Genomic DNA, 22,384 nt, shown 5'->3' with positions numbered 1-22,384 from the left:
CACTGTGATCAGTGATGCTACGGTGATGATGGCTAAGAGTGAGAAGTGTTCCCAACCATCCAGAACGATCCAGGAACGCTTCAACGCACCTTCACCAGAAAAACCCACCAATTACGATTTCCCACTTGTAGAGTAGCGTGACATGATCAACAATACGAAAAATTTTTAGATCTATATAAGTACCTACTGATACTGGACATTCTCATTTATCAGTGCGGATGCCATGATATTCTGTGAGAAATGTGATTTTACTTTTTTTTTTCTGTGAGAAGACTGGCAGTTGAACCTGCTTCCTTTTGTACATACTTGCTGTGGTTGTGTGTGTCTAATAAAGTGCAGCTCTCTTGTGCAGTCGGAGTCCGGGTTTCACTTTGTCGTAGACAGTAAGTTGATCTTCTCTCCCTTTTGGGATCGATAACGTATCATGCCAGTAGGTGGAGGCTCTGTGACGGGTCCAGCGGCAGCCCTCAGATGGGTCACTGTAGTATTGTTAACTGGGTATGGAATGCTCTCTCTGCTCATCTTCCCTGGGGCTAGGAGGATGTCTCATGTGCCTACATAACGTGGACACTCTGATGTGATTACAAGGCAGATAGACTTTCTAATGGCTTGGCAGGTCACGGACCCACTCTAGGGTAAGCAAGTACTTGAGTCTTGAATTTAGAGTAATGCAGTAATGTGAATCTTGTTTTTTTATTATTTTAAAAATGTACTCATTCAAAGATGAACGGGAAAACAAAAAATTCAAAGTTATTTTAAAAAGCTAAATGGATAAAAACGCACCAATGTATTTCTATGTTACACATTTGCTCATGACGTATAGCTTAAACTCTGTTCTATTTACAGAGTCAATTCATACTGTTGTTTAAATGTGTGTTGTTAGGTAAAAGGCCATATAATCTTCAGTACTAATGTAGGTGTATTGTGTATGTACAGTACAGGTATATATTTGTGTTCTGTGTATGCACACACTTTGACATCGGGTGTGTACAGTCATCTCAGTGGAGCTGGGGGGTCTCGGGGCTGGGGTTGTTCAGGTGTCTTGACGCTGTGCTGGTCTCCGTCCATCTGTTGCTCTGAACGGTGAGTTCCTCAGGTCTGGGACAAAGCATATAGACACAACCACTGGAGTTTAGCAAGGGATTTCGATCTCCGAATGTACCGGGGGAAAAGTGTGGTAACGCCTCATGATTTACATACATATAAAGCATTCATGTATTTATATAGTGCCTTATAGCCCACTTATAATGTGCTATGGCGTTGACTATACGCGTTCTTAACTCTGTTTTATAGATCAAACTACAATGTAAGACTATAGTGCATAATGTATTCTATCTGTAGTGGTTTGTCATACCTGTGATGATGTCCTCCAGGGCCCCATCCTTCACCTGAGGCTTCACCTGCCTCTTCTTCAGCTCCGCTATCAGGTCCATCTTGGGCATCATGGGAGACTGGCAGGGGTCAAAGGGTAAAGCTGACACACTGGCAGATGTAGTATGGACCACACTAGAATGACTAGTCACTGGTCGATCAGTCATAAGGGAAGCTACAAAACGACAGTACTCCACCTCCTTTTACAACTGGCTGCATGGAATGTAGAGACTGTGGTGGATTGAGTTGGTATGGGTCTATAGTCTGTTGTCCTACCTTGTGTCCTGCAGCCTCTTTCTTTCTAGGGGAGGGAGACTCTGCTTGGATCTCACTGCTCTGGGCCTCCAGTCTCTTCTTCTGTTCATTATCCTTCTCTGCTTGCTGTGTGGGACACACACACAAAAACAGGTCATTAGAGGCCCAACGCAGCTGTTTAATCTCAATATCAAATCATTTCTGAGCAACAATTAAATACCTTGCTGTGATTTGTTTTCAATTCAAATGGTAAAATAAACACAAATAGCTTCTTAGCTAAATGCTATTCCTCATGCAAGAATTGTGCTAGGACTGTCTAGACATGATCTGAGAGAGGGCCCTAACTGGAGCAGCCTAATAGGAGGAATGTGTAACCTGAAAACTGGCTGTTATTGGCAGAGAGGAGGGCAAACATTCTTTGTTATTGGTCTATTAACTTACCAGGTGGTCCAAAAAAAACCCACCCCATCCAGCCAAACAGCTCTTACACCAAAAGTGCATTATCATAATTTTCACAATTTCACAGTATTATTCAAACCTCATAGTGTGTAAATATATATAAAACAGGAAAATGTTTGACTGCACTGCCCCTTTAACAAACATGCATTTAAATACAAAATGCACCCACGATAGACACAAGTTAAACATAATGAGCTCTTTCCTTATCCTTTCCCATTACGGGGGCACCACCTCACCTTATAGGCCTTCATGAAGCGGACAAACGGAGGGAAAAACATGGAGGGTTGTGTGGTCTTGGGGTTCTCTCCAAAATACTCCACCACCGAGCCATACGCCTCCTAGTGGAGGAGGTGAGAGAGGAAGAGGAGGAGAGATGACGCTCACACTAAAATATGTATTGAACATCTTCTGTGGAATTATGTGTGTTGGATGTGTCTATTAAGTTCAAATGTTATGGAATTCCAACCTGAGCGGTCTTGCTGTCTTTGAGTAATGAGTCCAGTAATTCACTGTTTGTCTTGACAAAGTCCTTCAGCACTGTGTTGTCTTCCTGCACCAGGAACTCCTTCTTGGTCACTTCCATTCCTCTCTCCAGAGAGCGGATATCCTGAAGAATACTGTCCAGAGACACTGAAACACAAACACAGGAGAGAAACAAGGGGTCAGATATTCTCACTATGAAGGGCTGCATTTTTTTCAAGCTGTGTGTGTGTGTGTGTGTGTGTGTGTGTGTGTGTGTGTGTGTGTGTGTGTGTGTGTGTGTGTGTGTGTGTGTGTGTGTGTGTGTGTGTGTGTGTGTGTGCAACCGTTGATTGTGTTCCCGTACCTAGGCCAGCCTTGTCCACAAAGTGCAGCTCAGTGTGGAAGTTATTGAGCTCGGGGTATTTCTCCTGGACGATGCTGGAGATGAAGTGTAGCAGGGTCTGGGACCGGTCAGTAGACTTGGTGTCCAGCAGCTGACAGGACAGAGACAAAGCGAGGAACAGATGGAGTCATCTCCCAAAGGTGGACTGGCCTGCCTGTCACGATACCATAGTGCCCTCAACAGTCCAAAACCTTGCTTTAGCTAATAGCGACTTATTTATCGTTATAGAGTTTAAGCCATCCTATTTCAAGCCAGTTAATCTCTACCTTAGTGATGGTTCTATTAATGTTAAACAAGGGAAACAATTTTGCCTCAAGAGCAGAGGGGTACTCACCAGGTCCAGACTCTGCAGGCGGAACCCATAGGCTGCACCCCTCTTACTGCTGTTCATGTAGTTCCCAAAGGCTAGGATGATCTGGAGAGGAGGAGCCAGATGCAGAATGTGTTACATAGACAGTGCAGGCCTGTTTAAAGAAGCTCTCTGATTGGAGGTTAGCAGCGACGGACAGGGATGCCCTCCACTCACCTCTAACATCTTCTTCAGCTTGGCCGAGGACTTAATGGACATGGATGCTGTGATCATGGAGTTCAGTTGCTGTAGGTGAGATTATGAATGACTACAGTATCAGATTCTGAAGAAAGTCATTGTCGTACAGATACAATTTCATTGTCTCTCCTGAGCAACTGACTCACCGGCTGCAGACGTTTGACGCTCTCGGGGAAGTTGCCCATGAAGGTGAGGGTGCTGATTCGCTGGGCCAGACGGGGGATCTTCCCAAAGCGCATCATGAAGCGGTCCTCCTCTGCCAGATCATCCAGCGGACGGCCCTCCTTCTCATAGTTCTGGAGGAGCTTCAGCTCGTAGTCTGACGGGACAAACCTCTCCAGCAGCTCCAGGAAGTCCAGCCCCAACGCCTGCTGGTCATACCTGGAGAGGAGGAGGGAAAGGAGGAGGGAGGGAGGGAGAGAAGTAAGATAGTAAGGAAGGGACAAAAGAAGAGTGTTAGGGGAAGGTGGGATGAGGAGAAAGAGAATGAAGGGATTAAAGAGAACAAAAAGGCATAGAGAAATTAAATGAGTGAGAGAAATATGTTTACTAAGGAAAGGAACAGAATAGGAGCAGATATAGTTCCATACGTCTCTATAGCTGTGCAGATGTCTGCGGGGCTCCTGCCTCCCTTGCGTAGCGTGATGGCCAGGTTCTTGGCCTTGTTGCCCTCGATCAGGTTGACCTTGCTGGGGGCCTTCTGGGCCACCTTGACCTTAAGAGTGGACAGAGCTGCTGGAGGACCCTGGGCCTTGGTCTTAAACTGCTCCTCAAACGCCTCCATGTTCAGCTCCTGACACAACACACATAGAGATGGTTAGAGAGGGAGGGTAAGGAGGGGAGAGAGACAAAGGTGGGAGAGAGAGGAGGGAGGGTAAGGAGGAAGAGATTTATAGAGAGAGAGAGAGAGAGAGAGAGAGAGATAGAGGAGTAGAAAGGGGGTCAGAAAGAGGGGAGGAGAGGAAAGAGTGGAAAAAGGGGGTCAGAGGAAAGGTGAGAGAAGGGAGAATGGAAGAGTAGAGTTCAGTCAGCACTAGTATCTGTGTGGAGGTTTGGTCTTACCCCTAAGACCTGCTCGTCGTCCAGCTCGTGGAAGACCGTGCCAGTCACCTGGTTGGGCTTCAGGGCCTGCCAGTTGAGCAAAGGCATCCGGAACTTAGTCTGGATGGGTTTCCTGCTTTTACCTCCTGAGTGAAAGAGAGAGAGTAGGAGAGAGAATCAATCACAGTTGTCAATCGCCAGTGCACTCATTTTACCCTTCAGCAAATAAGACGTATACAAATTCATGAGATTGACTGACAATCTGATTAGCATAGAGCTCTCTCCTATTTGACCTCTCACACCCTAATCTCTTTAATCTCTCCTCTATATTCATGATCTCCCCTCTCAATTTTCTAATCTCTGCTGTAGATCGCTACTGGAGCGGAATAGGTGGAATGGTATCAAATACATCAAGCACATGGTTTCCACATGTTTGATGCCATTCCATTCGCTCAGTTCCAGACATTATTATGAGCCGTCCTCCCCTCAGCAGCCTCCACTGATATACACATGTAACTGCCAGAATAATGGAAACAATGAACTTACTATTATGCTTATGGTTATATATAAAAATGCTGGGCAGGCCATTATTTTGGCCATTATTTTGGCTACCATGGCTATGCCCTCATATGATAACAATGCCCCTAACAACAGGGCACGCATGGTCACTGAATTGTGTTGATGAACAATGCAAATCATATGCCATGGGCTTTTCAGTCTCAGATCTCAACCCAATTAGACACTTATGGGAGATTCTGAAGTGGCTTCTAAGACAGCATTTTCCACCACATCAACAAAACGCAAAATTATGGAATTCCTCGCGGAAGAATGGAGTCGCATCCCTCCATTCCAGGTCAGTTCCAGACACTTGTTGAATTTATTCCAAAGTGCATTGAAGCTGTTCTGGACCTATTAAGACACTTGATGTTGGTGTTTCCTTCATTTTGGCAGCTACCTGTATATCTCTAATGAAAAGAGTCACCTTACCGGCTTGGCTGTCTCCAGAAGGTGGGCCTCCTGGTGGGGGCGGAGGACCAGCGCCGGGTGGAGGAGGAGGTGGGGGCGGACCTCCACCGGGAGGAGGGGGAGGAGGAGGGGGAGGTGGGCCACCAGAGCCATGTGGGAGAGGAGGAGGAGGTGGTGGAGGGGGTGGGGGAGCAGGTCCACCAGGCCCAGGAGGTGGAGGGGGAGGAGGAGGGGGGACAGAAGAGATGGCTGAGGAGGGAGTGGCATCAGGGACGTCTAGGCCAGGGGCAGTGGGACCAGTGGAGCTGAGCAGGGGCTCAGAGGCTGGGGCGGGGGCGTACTCGATGATGGTGACAGGCACCACCTGGAGGTCTAGGGCCCCAGAGGGGGTGCGTCCCAAGCGGATCAGCCCTCGCTCCTGCAGCTCCTGCACCTTGAGTTCCAGCTCAGAGGAGGGCTGGCTTAGACGCTCTCTGTCCCGCTCCCTCTCCTGGCTCATCTCCCTCTCCCTCTCTCTCTGCTGCAGAGAACTGACCTGGGAACAGGAGTCCCGCAGGCTCTCCTGTCAGTCGCACACACAAAGGCAAGGAAAAGTTATTATCACAAAACCACACACATACCTTTCTGTCTGATACACTATATTGTAAACAGTCCACATTTCATTGAACAGTGCAGACCTTGAGCAGCTCTGTCTCCTTGGTGGCTTGGAGGAGCTGTTTCTCCAGTTCAGCCATCCTCTCTGCAGACTGGCTCTCAATCTCCTCTAGCCTGGCACTCAGCTACAAAAACACAACACGACACAACATGCCAACACAACATTCGAAGGTCACAGACAGAGTCATAGAGTATTTACTGGCTTTTTTTAGATGTGTGATTTGAATGAACGAGACTGTGTGTGTACAGTATGTATCACTGACCTGCGAGTTGTGCTCCCGCAGTTCGTCCACATGCTCCAGCACCCCACCCCTGTTCTCTGCATCCTCCAGCAGAGCCCCCACATCAAACACGTTGTCCAGGTAGGCCTGAATCTGAACCTGCAGCTTCTCACTCTCCGTCAGCTTCAGAGACTGACACACACACACACGACCATCGTTATCCTGGCGGTTTCATTTCCGTTTGAAGGAGTTGGTTTTGCGGTTGTGACGGTTCCATTTCCAACAATGAGACGAGAAGGATAAATGGAGCGTTTACCTCTAGGTACTGGTCCAGTCCGTGGTGAGTGAACTCATATTGCAGGTGCACACGGAAGTTCATATTCTCCACCGAATGCACCACAATGTTAATGAACTGCATGCAGGCCACCTGGCGAGAGGGATCATCATATTTGATCTTTAACCTTTCAGAACTACATTGTGAGTAAAATGCAAACACATCAGCCAGGAGGCTTAAAGCCGTTGTGTGTCCACGTACCATGAAGTCAATGTTGCTGTCATCGTTGCTAAAGTACTCCATCAGTTTCTCAAAGCGGTTCTTCTCTCCGCTCACCTAAGGGAAAGGACGTTCCTGGTTTCAGTAACACAGTCGTGCACTTCAACAGATGTCCACACGAGTGTGCACGTTTTACAACTTGGTGAAGTGTGTGTGTTTTGTATTCATAGAAAGCTGATCAAATTGGTCCACTTCTGCTTTAACCATTTCTAACATTAAATCTATTGTTGGTCGTGATGGTCACCAACATGGAGAGTCTATGTCGATATCAGTTGAATAATTTCAGACTACATAACAGTTGAATAAAAGGGGCCCTTCAGTATGGTGAGGACTGGTTACGCACTCACAACATGAGTGTGTGTCTTCGTGTGAGTGTGTGTTTTAGAGTTCTAACTGTGCTTGGTGTGACTAAGACAGGGTGTGTCGTGTATCAGTCGTGAGATTACTTAGAAGAGAATAATCTTGGTCCCGAGAACACACGAATGAGTAGGCTAAGGTGAGATGATACAGTACATATTGGTCAAGTAAAGTCTGCTATAGTGTGGCTAAGATTGGTAAATTCCTTCACCTCCTTGAGGTTGTCGAAGGCGGCGAGAATGATGTCATGACCGTCCCTCACAAGACACACAGCAGCCAACAGCTCCAACACCAGGGCTTTGGTTCTGTAGAGACCAGGAATATAATACCACATCACACACACACACACACACATCACATCACACACGCAAGCATGCACACACTCATCACACACACAGGTGTTCATACCTGGGGTTCTTGTTGTTGAGACTGAGAGTGATCTCGTTGACGCAGCGTGGGTGAGTCATAACTTGGTTGAAGCCCGACTGAAAAAGTGATAATTAGCGTTGGAATTTCACAATTTCACACTCCATATCACAGTCATGCCCACACACCACACAACACACACACAAACCTGGTAGTTCATGATGGCACGCAGACACATGATGCACACATGGACGTCGTCCCTCTGACTGGCCAATCGAGAGATCTTCTGAGTTCTCCTACTCTGGGCCAGAGAGGTTATTCTGCAAAGGAGATATTGAGAGAATGGAGGAGATGTTGGTCCCTGGTCAGAAGGTCCCACTTTGCAGTAGAATATTTTTTGGTGAGATTTATCCTGTGGTCTCTAAGGCTTGCTGGGTGAGACTCGGGTCTCATAACGGCTGATGGTTCTTACCGTACGGTCAGGGCGCGGGCTGCTCTGGTCATGCCGTGTGTAGGGGAGCTTCCTGCACTCTTATTCAGGTCCTCCATGGACCTCTCCGCTGGCTTCCCTCTCTCTGACAGTGTTCCCCCATTCTCAGCACCCTCCAAGTCAAACCTATAGACACATTCCCAAATACACAAACATATAGTCACGTATAGATAATCAAACATTAATTCTACAGGACCAGTCAAAAGTGTGGACACACCTACTCATTCAAGGGCTTTTCTTAATTTTTACTATTTTCTCCATTGTAGAATAATAGTGAAGATATCATAACTACGAAATAACACAAATGGAAACACCCTTTGCCTTGATGACAGCTTTGCACAGTCTTCGCATTCTCTCAACCAGCTTCATGAGGTAGTCACCTGGAATGCATTTCAATGAACAGGTGTGCCTTGTTAAAAGTTAATTTGTGGAATTTCTTTCCTCAATGCGTTTGAGCCAATCAGTTGTGTTGTGACAAGGTAGGGATGGTATACAGAAGTTAGCACAATTGGGTAAAATACCAAGTCCATATTATGGCAAGAACAGCTCAAATAAGCAAATAGAAAGACAGTCCAGCATTACTTTAAGACATGAAGGTCAGTCATTACAGAAAATGTCAAGAACTTTTCTTCAAGTGCAGTCGCAAAAACCATCAAGCGCTATGATGAAACTGGTTCTCATGAGGACTGCCACAGGAAAGGAAGACCCAGAGTTACCTCTGCTGCAGAGGATAAGTTCATTAGAGTTAACTGCACCTCAGATTGCAGCCCAAAAAACAGACACATCTCAACATTAACTAGTCAGAGGAGACTGCGTGAATCAGGTCTTCATGGTCGAATTGCAGCAAATAAACCACTACTAAAGGACAGCAATAAGAAGAAGAGACTTGCTTGGGCCAAGAAACACGAGTAATGGACATTAGACAGGTGAAAATCTGTCCTTTGGTCTGATGAGTTCAAATTTGAGATTTTTGGTTCCAACCGCCATGTTTTTGTGAGACGCAGAGTAGGTGAATGGATGATCTCCGCATGTGTGGTTCCCACCGTGAAGCATGGAGGAGGAGGTGTGATGGTGTGGAGGTGCTTTGCTGGTGACACTGTCTGTGATTCATTTAGAGTTCAAGGTGCACTTGAACTGCATGGCTACCACAGCATTCTGCAACGATGCGCTATCCCATCTCGTTTGAGCTTAGTGGGACAATCATTTGTTTTTCAACAGGACAATGACTTAAAACACACCTCCAGGCTGTGTAAGGGCTATTTGACCAAGAAGGAGAGTGAGGGTGCTGCATCAGATGACCTGGCCACCACAATCACCCAATCTCAACCCAATTGAGATGGTTTGGGATGAGTTGGACCGCAGAGTGAAGGAAAAGTAGTCAACAAGTGCTCAGGATATGTGTAAACTCCTTCAAGACTGTTGGAAAAGCATTCCTCGTGAAGCTGGTTGAGAGAATGCCAAGAGTGTGCAAAGCTGTCATCAAGGCAAAGGGTGACTACTTTGAAGAATCTAAAATCTAAAATATATTTTGATTTGTTTAACACTTTTTTGGTTACTACATGATTCCATATGTGTTATTTCATAGTTTTGATGTCTTAACTATTATTCTACAATGTAGAAAATAGTAAAAATAAAGAAAAACCCTTGAATGGGTAGGTGTATCCAAACTTTTGACTGGTACTGTATACTGTACGGGATTGTGTTAAAACAGAAGGGGAGAATGCAGGGATACTCACGAAGCGTCACACTGGGCGTAGGACAGGTAATCCACCAGTACATCCAAACCCTGGTTCTCCTCATTCAGAAACTCCTGGGCCCAGCTATATAGAGAGAAGGAGAATTAGAACCCGATAGTACTTTAATACTTTAAGGACACTTGAGTCAGTCGTACTGACTGATGGGATAACTGTGGGACCAGTCCTGGTCAAACCTAACATAGCAGGCGTAAAAGAAAAGCCTGAAACTAGATCCCCCTGGTCTTGACGAGAAGAAGAAAGAAAGAAAAACTGTCAGGGGAGGTTCTCATCTGCATTGTTCAACCAATCCAGTAAATGTGGAGGATGAGTTAAGATAGTGTCCCCTTATTAACGTCTGAAAGCGGAAGTTGCGTCACAGGCTCTCTTTCCATTTCCCATGAAAACCGGAACATCTGGTTGTTGGGGACTCGGCAGAGGCTAATCCTGGTCCAGTCACTCACCCAATATGATTAGTACGGAGGGAGATCTCCAGCTCTCTCAATACCTGGGTGGACTCCTGGACCCGCCTCTTGAACTGAAATAGGCCAAAACCATACAAAGAAGCTCTATGAATAAAGGAAACGCACAAACCTTTATATCAGTAGGTCAGAAGTTGTTCTAATGAGACTGGCCTTATATTACTGGCTTAATGGCTTTGTCATAAAATGCAAAGACATACTACTACTGTAGATGTAATATAATTATCCCATTGTTCTAAAACACGCATATTTACTTCTTGAAATCCCTGGCTATGGTGAGAATGACTAGAGGGGGGTGGGGGGGGGGGGGTACTGAACACCCACCCTGCGGGTCACTCCTCCTTGGTCCTGATAGAAGCTCTTGATCTTGGTCAGATAGGTAGAGGGAGGGTTCTTCACCTGGAACCGCTCCTGACCACACAGAATGGAGGGAGGAAGGAGAAGGGGATGAGGGGAGGAGGGGGAGTGAGAAGACAAATGACAACGAGCACCGCAAACCACTCTGTTACCATGCCAACCTGCTGAAGGGAAACGTGCTTACCACAGGAACCCATCAGAGGTGTCGTGTTTTGCTAGAAGACTTTATGACCTTTTTGCACTCTAACCTACATTACATATCGGCAAACGGACAACAGCAATACACATTTACTTTTCTTCACGGTTATGTCCGTATGCTGTGTTTTTAGAACACTTCATCTCAGATACAATCAGGGGTTACTCTTCATTTTAACGGTTGGTAATAAACCATTTATAAGGCATTTACAAAAATATTAGACACCATTTATGGTTAGGGTTAGGGTTAAATAGTGCTCGCTTTAGATTAGGGACTGCAAAAATACCTTACTTATGATTAGTAAATGATTTATAAATGTGGAAGTAATGATTAATAAATGGTTTATTACGGACCGTTGAAATAAAGCATTACCCAATCATGTAGAACTGTGTATGTACTAGTGCATGAACCAATCACCCCATGTAAGGCTCCCAACAAGAGGTAATGTTCTTACCTGATCACAGATCAGCTCCCACTTCTTGTCATTGTCATACTGACTCAACAGTTTCAGCTTGTCTGGAGGCAAGTTCATATAGCTCTGAGAATAGAATAAGGTGCACTTCAAAAACCTACATCAATAATGACATGAAACTGTTACTGTGACTACAACTGGGGCCTTTGGGGATCTTGTATTTAAATGAACTCTGAGCGGTCTACAATGGCATGTTACTCAGTAGACTTACATTACGCAGTGCCTGCATAATAATATAATCTTAAATAAGACTTTTCTTTCATTTCTTTCTTCACTACCAATGCTTCCTGTTCATGCCATGCTGTTCAAATGTGATCAGAAACCACAGATGTCCCCACCAGAGGTATTAGTGAATGCTATCATCATCCTACACCAAGGAGATGACTCACTGTTTACATGTATTGCTGGTAACTAATGGAAACCATATGTGAGCATGTATCAGGTCTAGTCATGAGCATTTTCAAACACATACAGATAATGCTTCTCCATTCATCATTGAACGTAGCGGGCCTATACAGTAGTCGTTTAGCCAGGATCTGTTTGAGTGAGTTGGAAGTGGATTTAACCTGATTGATTCAATAGTTATTAGTCTCTATGACAGGTGAACCACGTGGCCCTTTCTACAAGAAAATATGGTGTGTTTATATCAGGTGAGGCTGATTCAACTCTGTCATGCCTATTGATTAACATGGGAAAATAAAAAATACATTGTAAGCATCAGTCTCATGTGACACGACACACACAATAACCCCATAGATGTTGCCGGCCAAACTAACCGCTAATGAAAGTTGTTTATTTAAGGCATCTAAGACGAGTGATGTTTAAGTTGAGGCAGTCTTGGGCCTACTAAGAAAGGGTGTGGACTGTGGTTAGATACGCTGAATTGAATGTTCTCAAGCGACAGTTTGTGGCTTCCTCTTTACACGTTAACAAACCCTTGAGGTTTGACATGTGTGCCCCAGTTAACGTGGGCTTTGCTGGGGACATAGATATAGGGTTTGGGTGGGGTACAGTATGGGAGGGACCGATGGTGGATTATGAAGGACAAAGACTAGCAACAGAAAACGAAATAAATGTACTCAATGTGTATGTGAATATTTGCTGTACATACACGAGGTTACTCATACACACATACACATTCAGAAAGACATATAGTCTTGTACACATTAACGCACGCGCACACACATTTTTGAGTATGTTTCGTTCCATTTGAGGCCGATTGGATGTACTGCCAAATTCTGTATAACGACGTTGGAGGCGGCTTATGGTAGAGAAATTAACATTCAATTCTTTGGCAACAACTCTGTTGGACATTCATGCAGTCAGCATGCCAATTACACCCTCCCTCATAACTTGTGGCTTTGTGTTGTGTGACAAAACGACACTTTTTAGAGTGGCATTTTGTTGTCACCAGCACAAGGTACACCTGTGTAATGATCATGCTGTTTAATCAGCTTCTTGATATGCCACATCTGTCAGGTGGATGGATTATCTTGGCAAAAGAGAAATGCGCACTAACTGCTTGCAACCCAACTTCTTACAAGTTCTGTTAAATCCAGCGATATAAAAGGGATCTCTATTGCTGACAGAGATATTATCATCAGTCAATTTACAGATGACACCACCCTTTTTTTTAAAGATGCTGACCAGATTCCTAGAGCAGTCGATGTGATCAATATTTTTTCCAAAGCATCTGGTCTTTGCCTAAACCTTAATAAGTGTGAATTGTTTGCTGTTAAAGACCGTGTGATACCCTCTATATGCAATATTCCAGTCAAGGAAGAAGTAACATACCTTGGGATTATCATATCTAAGGATAAACAGGAAAGCTGAAGATATCTCCAGACTTACTTATGCAGCCCAGTCCCGACATCTTGACAACAAAATAGGTAAAGCTGTTGACCAGATGCTTTTCAACTTCGTCTGGAAAAATCGTACACATTATATTAGGAAATCTGTCGTTATGAACGCATATGAATATGAATATAATTTCTTTGATTTTCCTACTTTGAATAATAGTGATAAATTGGGCAAAACATTTCTTAAAGAATTATATTATATTATATCTCCTCCCATTTTGGTGGCTTCAATTTTATGTTACTTTGTAACTATAACATTGATAAGATTCCTACAAAATGTGTATTCTTCCCGTGGTCGTTAATATATAAACATAATTTTTCATCGCATAGTTATTTCATTTGGGACAATAGGATATTTTGTATAGAAACAAGTCTTTATTTTTTTAAAGAACTGGTTTAATAACAGAAACAGACATTTGCATCCTGCAGCACAAACTCCAAATAAGTTCTGGGACACTGTAAAGTCCATGGAGAATAAGAGCACCTCCTCCCACCTGCCCATTGCACTGAGGCTAGGAAAGACTGTCACCACCGATAAATCCACGATTATTGAGAATTTCAATAAGCATTTTTCTACGGCTGGCCATGCTTTCCACCTGGCCCTACCCTGGTCAACAGCTCTGCACCCCCACAGCAACTTGCCCAAGCCTCCCCCATTTCTCCTTCATCCAAATCCAGATAGCTGATGTTCTGGAAGAGCTGCAAAATCTGGACCCCTACAAATCAGCAGGACTAGACAATCGGGACCCTCTATTTCTAAAATTATCAGCCGAAATTGTTGCAACCCCCATTACTAGCATGTTCAACCTCTCTTTCTGAGATCCCCAAAGATTGGAAAGCTGCCGCGGTCATCCCCCTCTTCAAAGGGGGAGATACTCTAGACCCAAACTGCTACAGACCTATATCTATCCTACCCTAGACCTTTCTAAGGTCTTCGAAAGCCACGTTAACAATCAGATCACCGACCATTTAGAATCCCACCGTATCTTCTCAGCTATGCAATCTGGTTTACGAGCTGGTCATGGGTGCACCTCAGCCACGCTCAAGGTCCTAAACGATATCATAACCTCCATCGATAAGAGACAATAGTGTGCAGCTGTGTTCATAGACCTGGCCAAGGCTTTCGACTCTGTCAATCACCACATTCTTATCGGCAGACTCAACAGCCTTGGTTTCTCAAATGACTACCTTGCATGGTTCACCAACTACTTCTCAGACAGAGTTCAGTGTGTCAAATCGAAAGGCCTGTTGTCCGGACCTCTGGCAGTCTCTATGGGGGTACCACAGGGTTCAATTCTCGGGCCGACTCTTTTCTCTGTATACATCAATGATGTCGCTCTTGCTGCTGGTGATTCTCTGATCTACCCCTACACAGACGATAATATTCTGTATACTTCTGGCCCTTCTTTGGACACTGGGTTAACTAACCTCCAGAAGAGATTCAATGCCATACAACTCTCCTTCCATGGCCTCCAACTGCTCTTAAATGCAAGTAAGAATAAATGCATGCTCTTCAACCAATCGCTACCAGCACCTGCCCGCCATTCCAACATCACTACTCTGGACGGTTCTGAATATGTGGACAACTACAAATACCTAGGTGTCTGGTTAGACTGTAAACTCTCCTTCCAGACTCACATTAAGCATCTCCAATCCAAAATGTAATCTAGAATCGGCTTCCTATTTTGCAACAAAGCATCCTTCACTCATGCTGCCAAATATACCCTCGTAAAACTGACTATAATACCAATCCTTGACTTCGGCGATGTCATTTACAAAATAGCCTCCAACACTCTACTCAGCAAATTGGATGCAGTCTATCACAGTGCCATCCGTTTTGTCACCAAAGCCCCATATACTACCCACCACTACGACCTGTATGCTCTCGTTGGCTGGCCCTAGCTTCATATTTGTTGCCAAACCCACTGGCTCCAGGTCATCTATAAGTCTTTGCTAAGTAAAGCCCCACCTTATCTCAGCTTACTGGTCACCATAGCAGCACCCACCCATCGCGCACCCTCCAGCAGGTATATTTTACTGGTCACCCCCAAAGCCAATTCCTCCTTTGGCCACCTTTCCTTCCAGTTCTCTGCTGCCAATGACTGGAACGAATTGCAAAAATCACTGAAGCTGGAGACTCATATCTCCCTCACTAACTTTAAGCACCAGCTGTCAGAGCAGCTCACAGATCACTGCACCTGTACATAGCCCATCTGTAAATAGCCCATCCAACTACCTCATCCCCATACTGTTATTATTATTTTTTGCTTCTTTGCACCCCAGTATCTCTACTTGCACATTCATCTTCTGCACATCTATCACTTCAGTTTTTAATTGCTAAATTGTAATTATTTTGCCACTATGGCCTATTTATTGCCTTACCTCCCTTATTTTATCTCATTTGCACACACTGTATATAGACTTTTTTTCTATTGTGTTATTGACTGTATGTTTGTTTATTCCATGTGTAACTTTGCGTTGTTGTATGTGTCGCACTGCTTTGCTTTATCTTGGCCAGGTTGCAGTTGTAAATGAGAACTTGTTCTCAACGTTAAATAAAAAAATAAAAAATAAAATAATCATATCCTGCTGGTGAGTCAACTTTTTAATGCAGAAGGACCGTTACTCAATTATGAGGAATTTTTTTCTCATTACAATATCCCTGTTACACCTAGAGAGTTCGCCATAGTCTTTGATGCTATTCTATCTGGAACTCTCATGTTGTTTAGAGGTGTAACCAGATCTCACCTTGACCTACCCTCGCTTAATCCAGTTGACTCTCCAATAGGAACAATGTGTTTCTCCTTGCTCTCTCAGAACAACAGATCTATACGTGCTTTATTTCAAAGCGATATTGTATCCATTCCTTATTTCACAACTTACTGGAATACATTTGTCAATAATAGCTGTTAGAAAAAAGTCTGGTTATTACCACACAAATACCTGCTTGTTAACAATGTCAAAGAGGTCTGTGAATGGAACTTATAAATCATATAATTGTATGAAATTGAGTAGTCAGTAAAATTATATATCTGTGAGTGTAGTTTTAATCAGAATTAGGGTAAAACAATATATCTGTACAATATGTCTTTATGGTATCTTAAACACAGACTGTCTGAGCAAAATTCGGACCTGACTAGAGATTTGGGAGAGGAGAGCGAGTACGCCTCAAGGTCCCAAGGTCTCCCTAATCTCTGTCGGCTGGGTAGTGAGACAGTATGTGCGTAGGATACCTTCTGTTTGTGTGTGAAAGTATGTGTGTAAGAGCCAGTATAAAATGAATGGTTTTGTACAACAAACCAGCACTCTCGTAAATAAACTTTATGACTATTGTAGCTGGGCCTCCGTCTGTTTCATTTCAACCAGTATCTTACAAATCCTGGGTTGCAGACAGAGTAGTAAAATTGAATTGGGTTTTGAACATTGAGAACATAATTCTCGTAACAATTTGGTCCTTCGAGAGCCGGATTCCAATACCTGTCCCTGCCGTCCGAAGGTACCACGCCAAAAACCGTGCACGGGCGGGTCATTGACCCGTAAATAAAAGACCTGTCCCCTGACATTGGGGTTCTATAAGGTCGGCAGAGACGATGAGGGAAACTAACCTACATTGCTTTTCCCAGTCTACGAGATGAAGGTCAGTAAATCTTTATTCAAGAATTATGGGGAATTGACATTTGGGCTACATTCAGAAATATATTTGATTGTTTTTGTGTAGTTTAGGTGTTGATTTTAATATTCCCATAGGGCATTCTTACCTGGTGACCTATTTTTTGAATTTTGTGTAGAGAACCCTGATATAGGTAGTATTCTAGGCAATTGGAAAATAGGAATTGGGTGTAGAGCCACCTAGGCAACAGAAGGTCAGAAATGACACGATACCAACGTAAACTAGATCGGAAATGACACATACCAATAAAAACTAGGTCTGAAATGACACGAGGTATCTGCAGTACCAACGTAAACTAGATCCGAAATGACACGTACCAATGTAAACTAGATCCGTAATGACACGTACCAATGTAAACTAGATCCGTAATGACACGTACCAATGTAAACTAGATCCGAAATGACACGTACCAATGTAAACTAGATCCGAAATGACACGTACCAATGTAAACTAGATCCGTAATGACACGTACCAATGTAAACTAGATCCGTAATGACACGTACCAATGTAAACTAGATCCGTAATGACACGTACCAATGTAAACTAGATCCGTAATGACACGTACCAATGTAAACTAGATCCGTAATGACACGTACCAATGTAAACTAGATCCGAAATGACACGTACCAATGTAAACTAGATCCGTAATGACACGTACCAATGTAAACTAGATCCGAAATGACACGTACCAATGTAAACTAGATCCGTAATGACACGTACCAATGTAAACTAGATCCGTAATGACACGTACCAATGTAAACTAGATCCGAAATGACACGTACCAACGTAAACTAGATCCGAAATGACACGTACCAATGTAAACTAGATCCGTAATGACACGTACCAATGTAAACTAGATCCGTAATGACACGTACCAACGTAAACTAGATCCGAAATGACACGTACCAATGTAAACTAGATCCGTAATGACACGTACCAATGTAAACTAGATCCGTAATGACACGTACCAACGTAAACTAGATCCGAAATGACACGTACCAACGTAAACTAGATCCAAAATGACACGTACCAATGTAAACTAGATCCGTAATGACACGTACCAATGTAAACTAGATCCAAAATGACACGTACCAATGTAAACTAGATCCGTAATGGCACGAGGTATCAGTGGCTACCACCAAGACTATCAGTGGACACTACCTAAGTAAACTAACAGAAAGGAGAAAGGAAACCTAATATAGCGGAGTGAGATACGAGATATTAACGTCAAAAGAACAAGGAACAACAGAAAAATTGGCTGCTGACTAGGGATTTACGACCCCTGGAAAATAGCTTATAGGTTATATACGGGTGAGACCTAATGTCCGATCGAAAGACACCTCTATAGATAAAGTTTCAAGAAAGGAGATATACACATTAGAAAAGGTCGTTAGCAATTGAATAAGAGATTAAAGAGACACACACATAGTCAGGCAGGAGGACAACTATAGTAATTGGGAAATGGGAAAAAAAGAATGATCCATAAGTATAACCCTGCGAATCATTACCTGAAGAAACTTTAAAGAGACATTAACATTAACTGGACCTTTTGTGTTGAGCATCCAGAAACAGTTGTGCATTTATTTTGGAACTGTCTACATGTAAAAAAATTATGGCAAGACATTCATAGTTTATAATTGTTTATATTCTTGATGACTTTTGGGGTTTTTTTTAATGGGAGAATGTGCTGCTCGGTTTCCTGAACTATAATCGAATTTCATATCCATAAATGTAAATTCACTAATAAAAAAAACACTCCTCTGCGTTTTCTATAAGGAATTTGAGCAGTACATTAAGACCATTCTACATTCTTCTAATAAGAAAGCTGTAAAAACAATCAATTTGTGTGTATGTTTTAAGGTCTTTGGATAATCTATCATTTGTTGTTATACCTAGCATATGTTATCATTGTCTGTTTGTATACTTCTTGTATGTATACGGATTTTTCTGCCATAAAAATAATTAAAAAAGACATGCTCACTAACAGGGATGTAAACAAATTTGTGCACAAAATATGAGAGAAATAAGCTTTTTGTGCGTATTTCTGGGATCTTTTATTTCAGCCCATGAGAAATGGGACCAAAACTTTACATGTTGCGTTTATGTTTTTGTTCAGTATAAAAATGCTTTCATTTTCGCATATGTTGTATCTTAGATCCTATTTGACACAATCTGAGGTGTTTGTGTTGTGCCCGCCATTGGTTGAGGCACAGCATACTCTTAAATATGTTTATATTCACTCATAAAAATAAATCAAGAAATTATTAAATAGTTACAATCCATGTTTGTAAGCTTTTAAATGATTTCAAATGCAACTGTTTAACTTTTCCAGTGAGGAAGACATGGATTTCTCATGGTAGGGTGGGGTATGCAAAATGGGTCAACTTTGAGCTCTTCCATCTCCTAAATGTTTTGGCACTCAGGTGCGAAAAGTTACTTTCTCACCACTTCCACCATAGGAGAATATGTATAGAAAGTTTAGTTGAAATCAAAAGGGGTGTGGTCAAAAGTGATTGAAATCAAATGGAACGACCCATATCTCAATTTAGAGACCCTATACGGGTACCACAGTATGGGTAATAATACCCATAAAACTTATCAGTCAAACAAGGAAATGGTTCCAATCGTTTTTACACTATTCATTTTTCCCATAGGGGATTTTAGAAACACTTTAATGCTAATTAGCTGCTAATGTGGCTATCATACAGAACTACAAATGCCATGATGGTCTGGACGAGACTGCCAAATCAAGGCAAAGGTAAGAATCTCTGGATTATCTATCTAATGTAGCTACATTTTAAAATTAATAAATTGCCTACATTTCGTTAAATTGATAATTATTTGAATTATCTTGTGCAAGTTTTAAATTGACACAATAATTGTTCACAAAAGTGTCAGCTAGAGATGAAGTGCAGGAGCTTGCTGGGATTTGTAGTCTTGCATGATGTCTACTTTGATGCTAATTAGCATTTTCTAATCTGAGAGTAAATAGAGCCGAATATATTGATAAAAGTCACCTTGTCCGAGAGAAATTTACATGGTTATCAAAACGTCTGGGTAAGCCTACACGAAACACAGCCCTTATTTTAAGTGTTTCTAAAATCCCCTATGAGAAAAATGAATGATGGAAAAATGATTTTGCTGTTTGATCCCTAGGTTTCATGGGTATTATGACACTTCTGCTGTGGTGCTCTATTTAGAACCCGAGGGGAAGTCCTGTTCTCAGTTTCAACAGGTTGTTCCATTCTTACTGTCACTCTGAGCCCGGACACTCCTCTCAAAAAAGAAACATCATTACTTTGACCTAATATCTCTTCTCACACATTGCCACATACCTAAACATATCTGCTTGTGTGAGGGCTCTAAGTGCCGTATTAGGTCTGTTTGAAATCCAGACTAGAGCAGGTAGCATTTACTGTTGAAAGAAAGAGGAAGTCAGGTCATGCGCTGAAAGAGCAGGCTGGTAGAGAGGACAGTGGGCAGGAAATGGCTTAGGCTAAATAAGTGTCTGTACAACAGACATATTAGCTAATAGTGATCACACTGCACAGACAGCCTACATGCATTAGACATAAAAGTAAAAGAAGGTGAAGGTGTATGCATGAAAAGATAGTTTTACTGCCAGGATGTCACGTCTTTCGTGTGTCTCCATATCTAGTGCCTAAATGTGGGATTCAAACTGCTTGCGCTACTTTTGATTTACTAATAGTTTCTACAGATAAGGCCTCGTTCCCCTGAGATGTCCTGCTTCTTCTGTAGAAACAGCCGTGCTTCTAGTATTGGATTGATAGCATCATGTTGTCCTCCATAGGTGTTAACTGATGGGAAAGGACATGTGAAATATTTGAGAAACATTTGCCTTCCTGTCTTAGTCTGTTGTCTCTTTCGTGCAAAATCTAGTGCTCAATCCAGCACTGTGCCCTTGTGGTGTCTCCGGTTCATCTATGAGGGAGGACTGCAGTCGAAGGTCTATGAGATCATTTGAACACAGGCTGAGCAGAGAGGCCGATTTCAAAATATCTAAAAGAGGATGTGAGCTTTTGGATGGGATTGAGGCCAACAAAATGTCAGCTCTCTTTACTAACATGACTGGCTGCAGTGAGAGAGACTGCATTGTTTTTTAACAGAAACAAGCATTACATTGACAGAATAATTCAAATGTGAAGCTGAATCTATTTTCTCTCAGACATTTGGCACCCAGCATATTTAAGTGAGTGATTTCACCTGTTCCTTTAGATATCAGTGCAATACATACAGTAGGTGTGTGATGCATCTAAAGTCCTGTGTGATGTGTCTGTATTTCTGCGTGTTGGTATGCATGATGTTTCTCCCCTCCTGTCCTGCCACTCACCAGAACCACACTGAAGCGCTCCTCCAGCTCGTCCTCTGGGGGCACGGGCAGCTTGGGGGGAGCAGGCTGCTTCTTCTGCAGGGTCGGGGTGGGGTCACTCAGGCCCGTTCCTGACCCCACAGAGTGCTTGGCCTCCCTGTCATCTGCCTGCTCTATTCCCCCCGCCGCGTTCCCCATCACCAACCTGAACAGGTAATCCAGGGGAAAGGTTAAAAGACACTTTTTATCTGGAAGTGCTAATAGGCCTAACTCCAAAACAGACTGAAACTCCAACGCAGATGTCTGCAAACCTGTCCACACTGAAAAAAGTATCTAGTTAGTTCCAATGTAGGGCAGTCCAATGAATTTCCCCAGAAAAAGAGAAGGTGAATAAAAAACAGGTCTTGGAGTCCTTGGTCCTTCAACGTCTCTGGGAGATTAGGCGGGTGGATAGAACAGTCACTGGCCTACTGCAATTGTCTTGGTCCTGAGGTGAGGATGTTTGATGGAGCAACATCTTTCCTCCTAATCCCGTATCTCCTCCACTGTCCTCACTCTCGGCCGGACAACAGGTGTTACTAGGAAAAAAAATCGGAACAAGTTGAAACCTGAAAAGTGGCGCCTGTTGAAGCAAGATGTTGTTTTTACTATTTAATTGTTCATAGTTCCTACAGTGAGCTCATCACAGACAGGCGGGGCACGGGTGTTACAGGAAGGAGAGGGGAGTTTGACGCAGTCGTTGCAACAAAGGCAGAAACCGCATAACAAGAAAAAGCAGAAGAGTAACTTCCTGCTGTGTGTGAGAGAAACAAAACTACAAGGGGGTGGAGAGAGGAGACTGAGGGAGAAGCAGAGAGGGTGTGGTTGGAGAAGATGGACAAGAGAGTAAAGTGGAGGGGTGGAAAAAAGAAGGGATAACGGAAGACTACTACATAGGTGTATTGGGCCCATAGTCATATGAGCTAGGAAGTAACTACACATATCTGGCCTCGTGGATGGTCTGTGCATGCCAAATGGTAGAGGGTGGATTAAGTAAGGCCTTTTTATCATTACTTTCCTGACTTCCCATTGTTAGGAAACCACTACCAGAACATAGCTTGTGGGAATGTGAGTGCAGTTGCTTTTTACTCAGTGTACCCT

General features: G+C 43.2%; 1 protein-coding gene across 1 annotated transcript; it reads right to left on the bottom strand.

The window, feature by feature from the left end:
- Positions 1–681: 681 nt before the first annotated feature.
- LOC110538218 (formin-like protein 1) lies at positions 682–22,016 on the bottom strand. Its single transcript, XM_021624885.2, has 25 exons — positions 21,266–22,016; positions 11,368–11,451; positions 10,685–10,771; positions 10,343–10,416; positions 9,882–9,965; positions 8,128–8,271; positions 7,864–7,975; positions 7,698–7,774; positions 7,501–7,594; positions 6,915–6,989; positions 6,696–6,806; positions 6,422–6,571; positions 6,182–6,283; positions 5,526–6,066; positions 4,560–4,684; positions 4,088–4,290; positions 3,644–3,878; positions 3,477–3,545; positions 3,285–3,365; positions 2,912–3,041; positions 2,552–2,715; positions 2,322–2,423; positions 1,648–1,752; positions 1,355–1,451; positions 682–1,098 (listed from the first exon to the last, which is right to left on the bottom strand). Exons 1-25 carry the CDS (start codon positions 21,440–21,442, stop codon positions 1,034–1,036), a joined length of 3,288 nt encoding a protein of 1,095 aa, XP_021480560.2. The 5' UTR covers positions 21,443–22,016; the 3' UTR covers positions 682–1,033.
- Positions 22,017–22,384: the final 368 nt, after the last annotated feature.

The sequence above is a fragment of the Oncorhynchus mykiss genome, chromosome 12 (genome assembly GCF_013265735.2).
Source record: "Oncorhynchus mykiss isolate Arlee chromosome 12, USDA_OmykA_1.1, whole genome shotgun sequence".
NCBI classification, from domain to species: Eukaryota; Metazoa; Chordata; class Actinopteri; order Salmoniformes; family Salmonidae; genus Oncorhynchus; species Oncorhynchus mykiss.
This window is presented reverse-complemented; position numbering and strand designations above follow the sequence as displayed.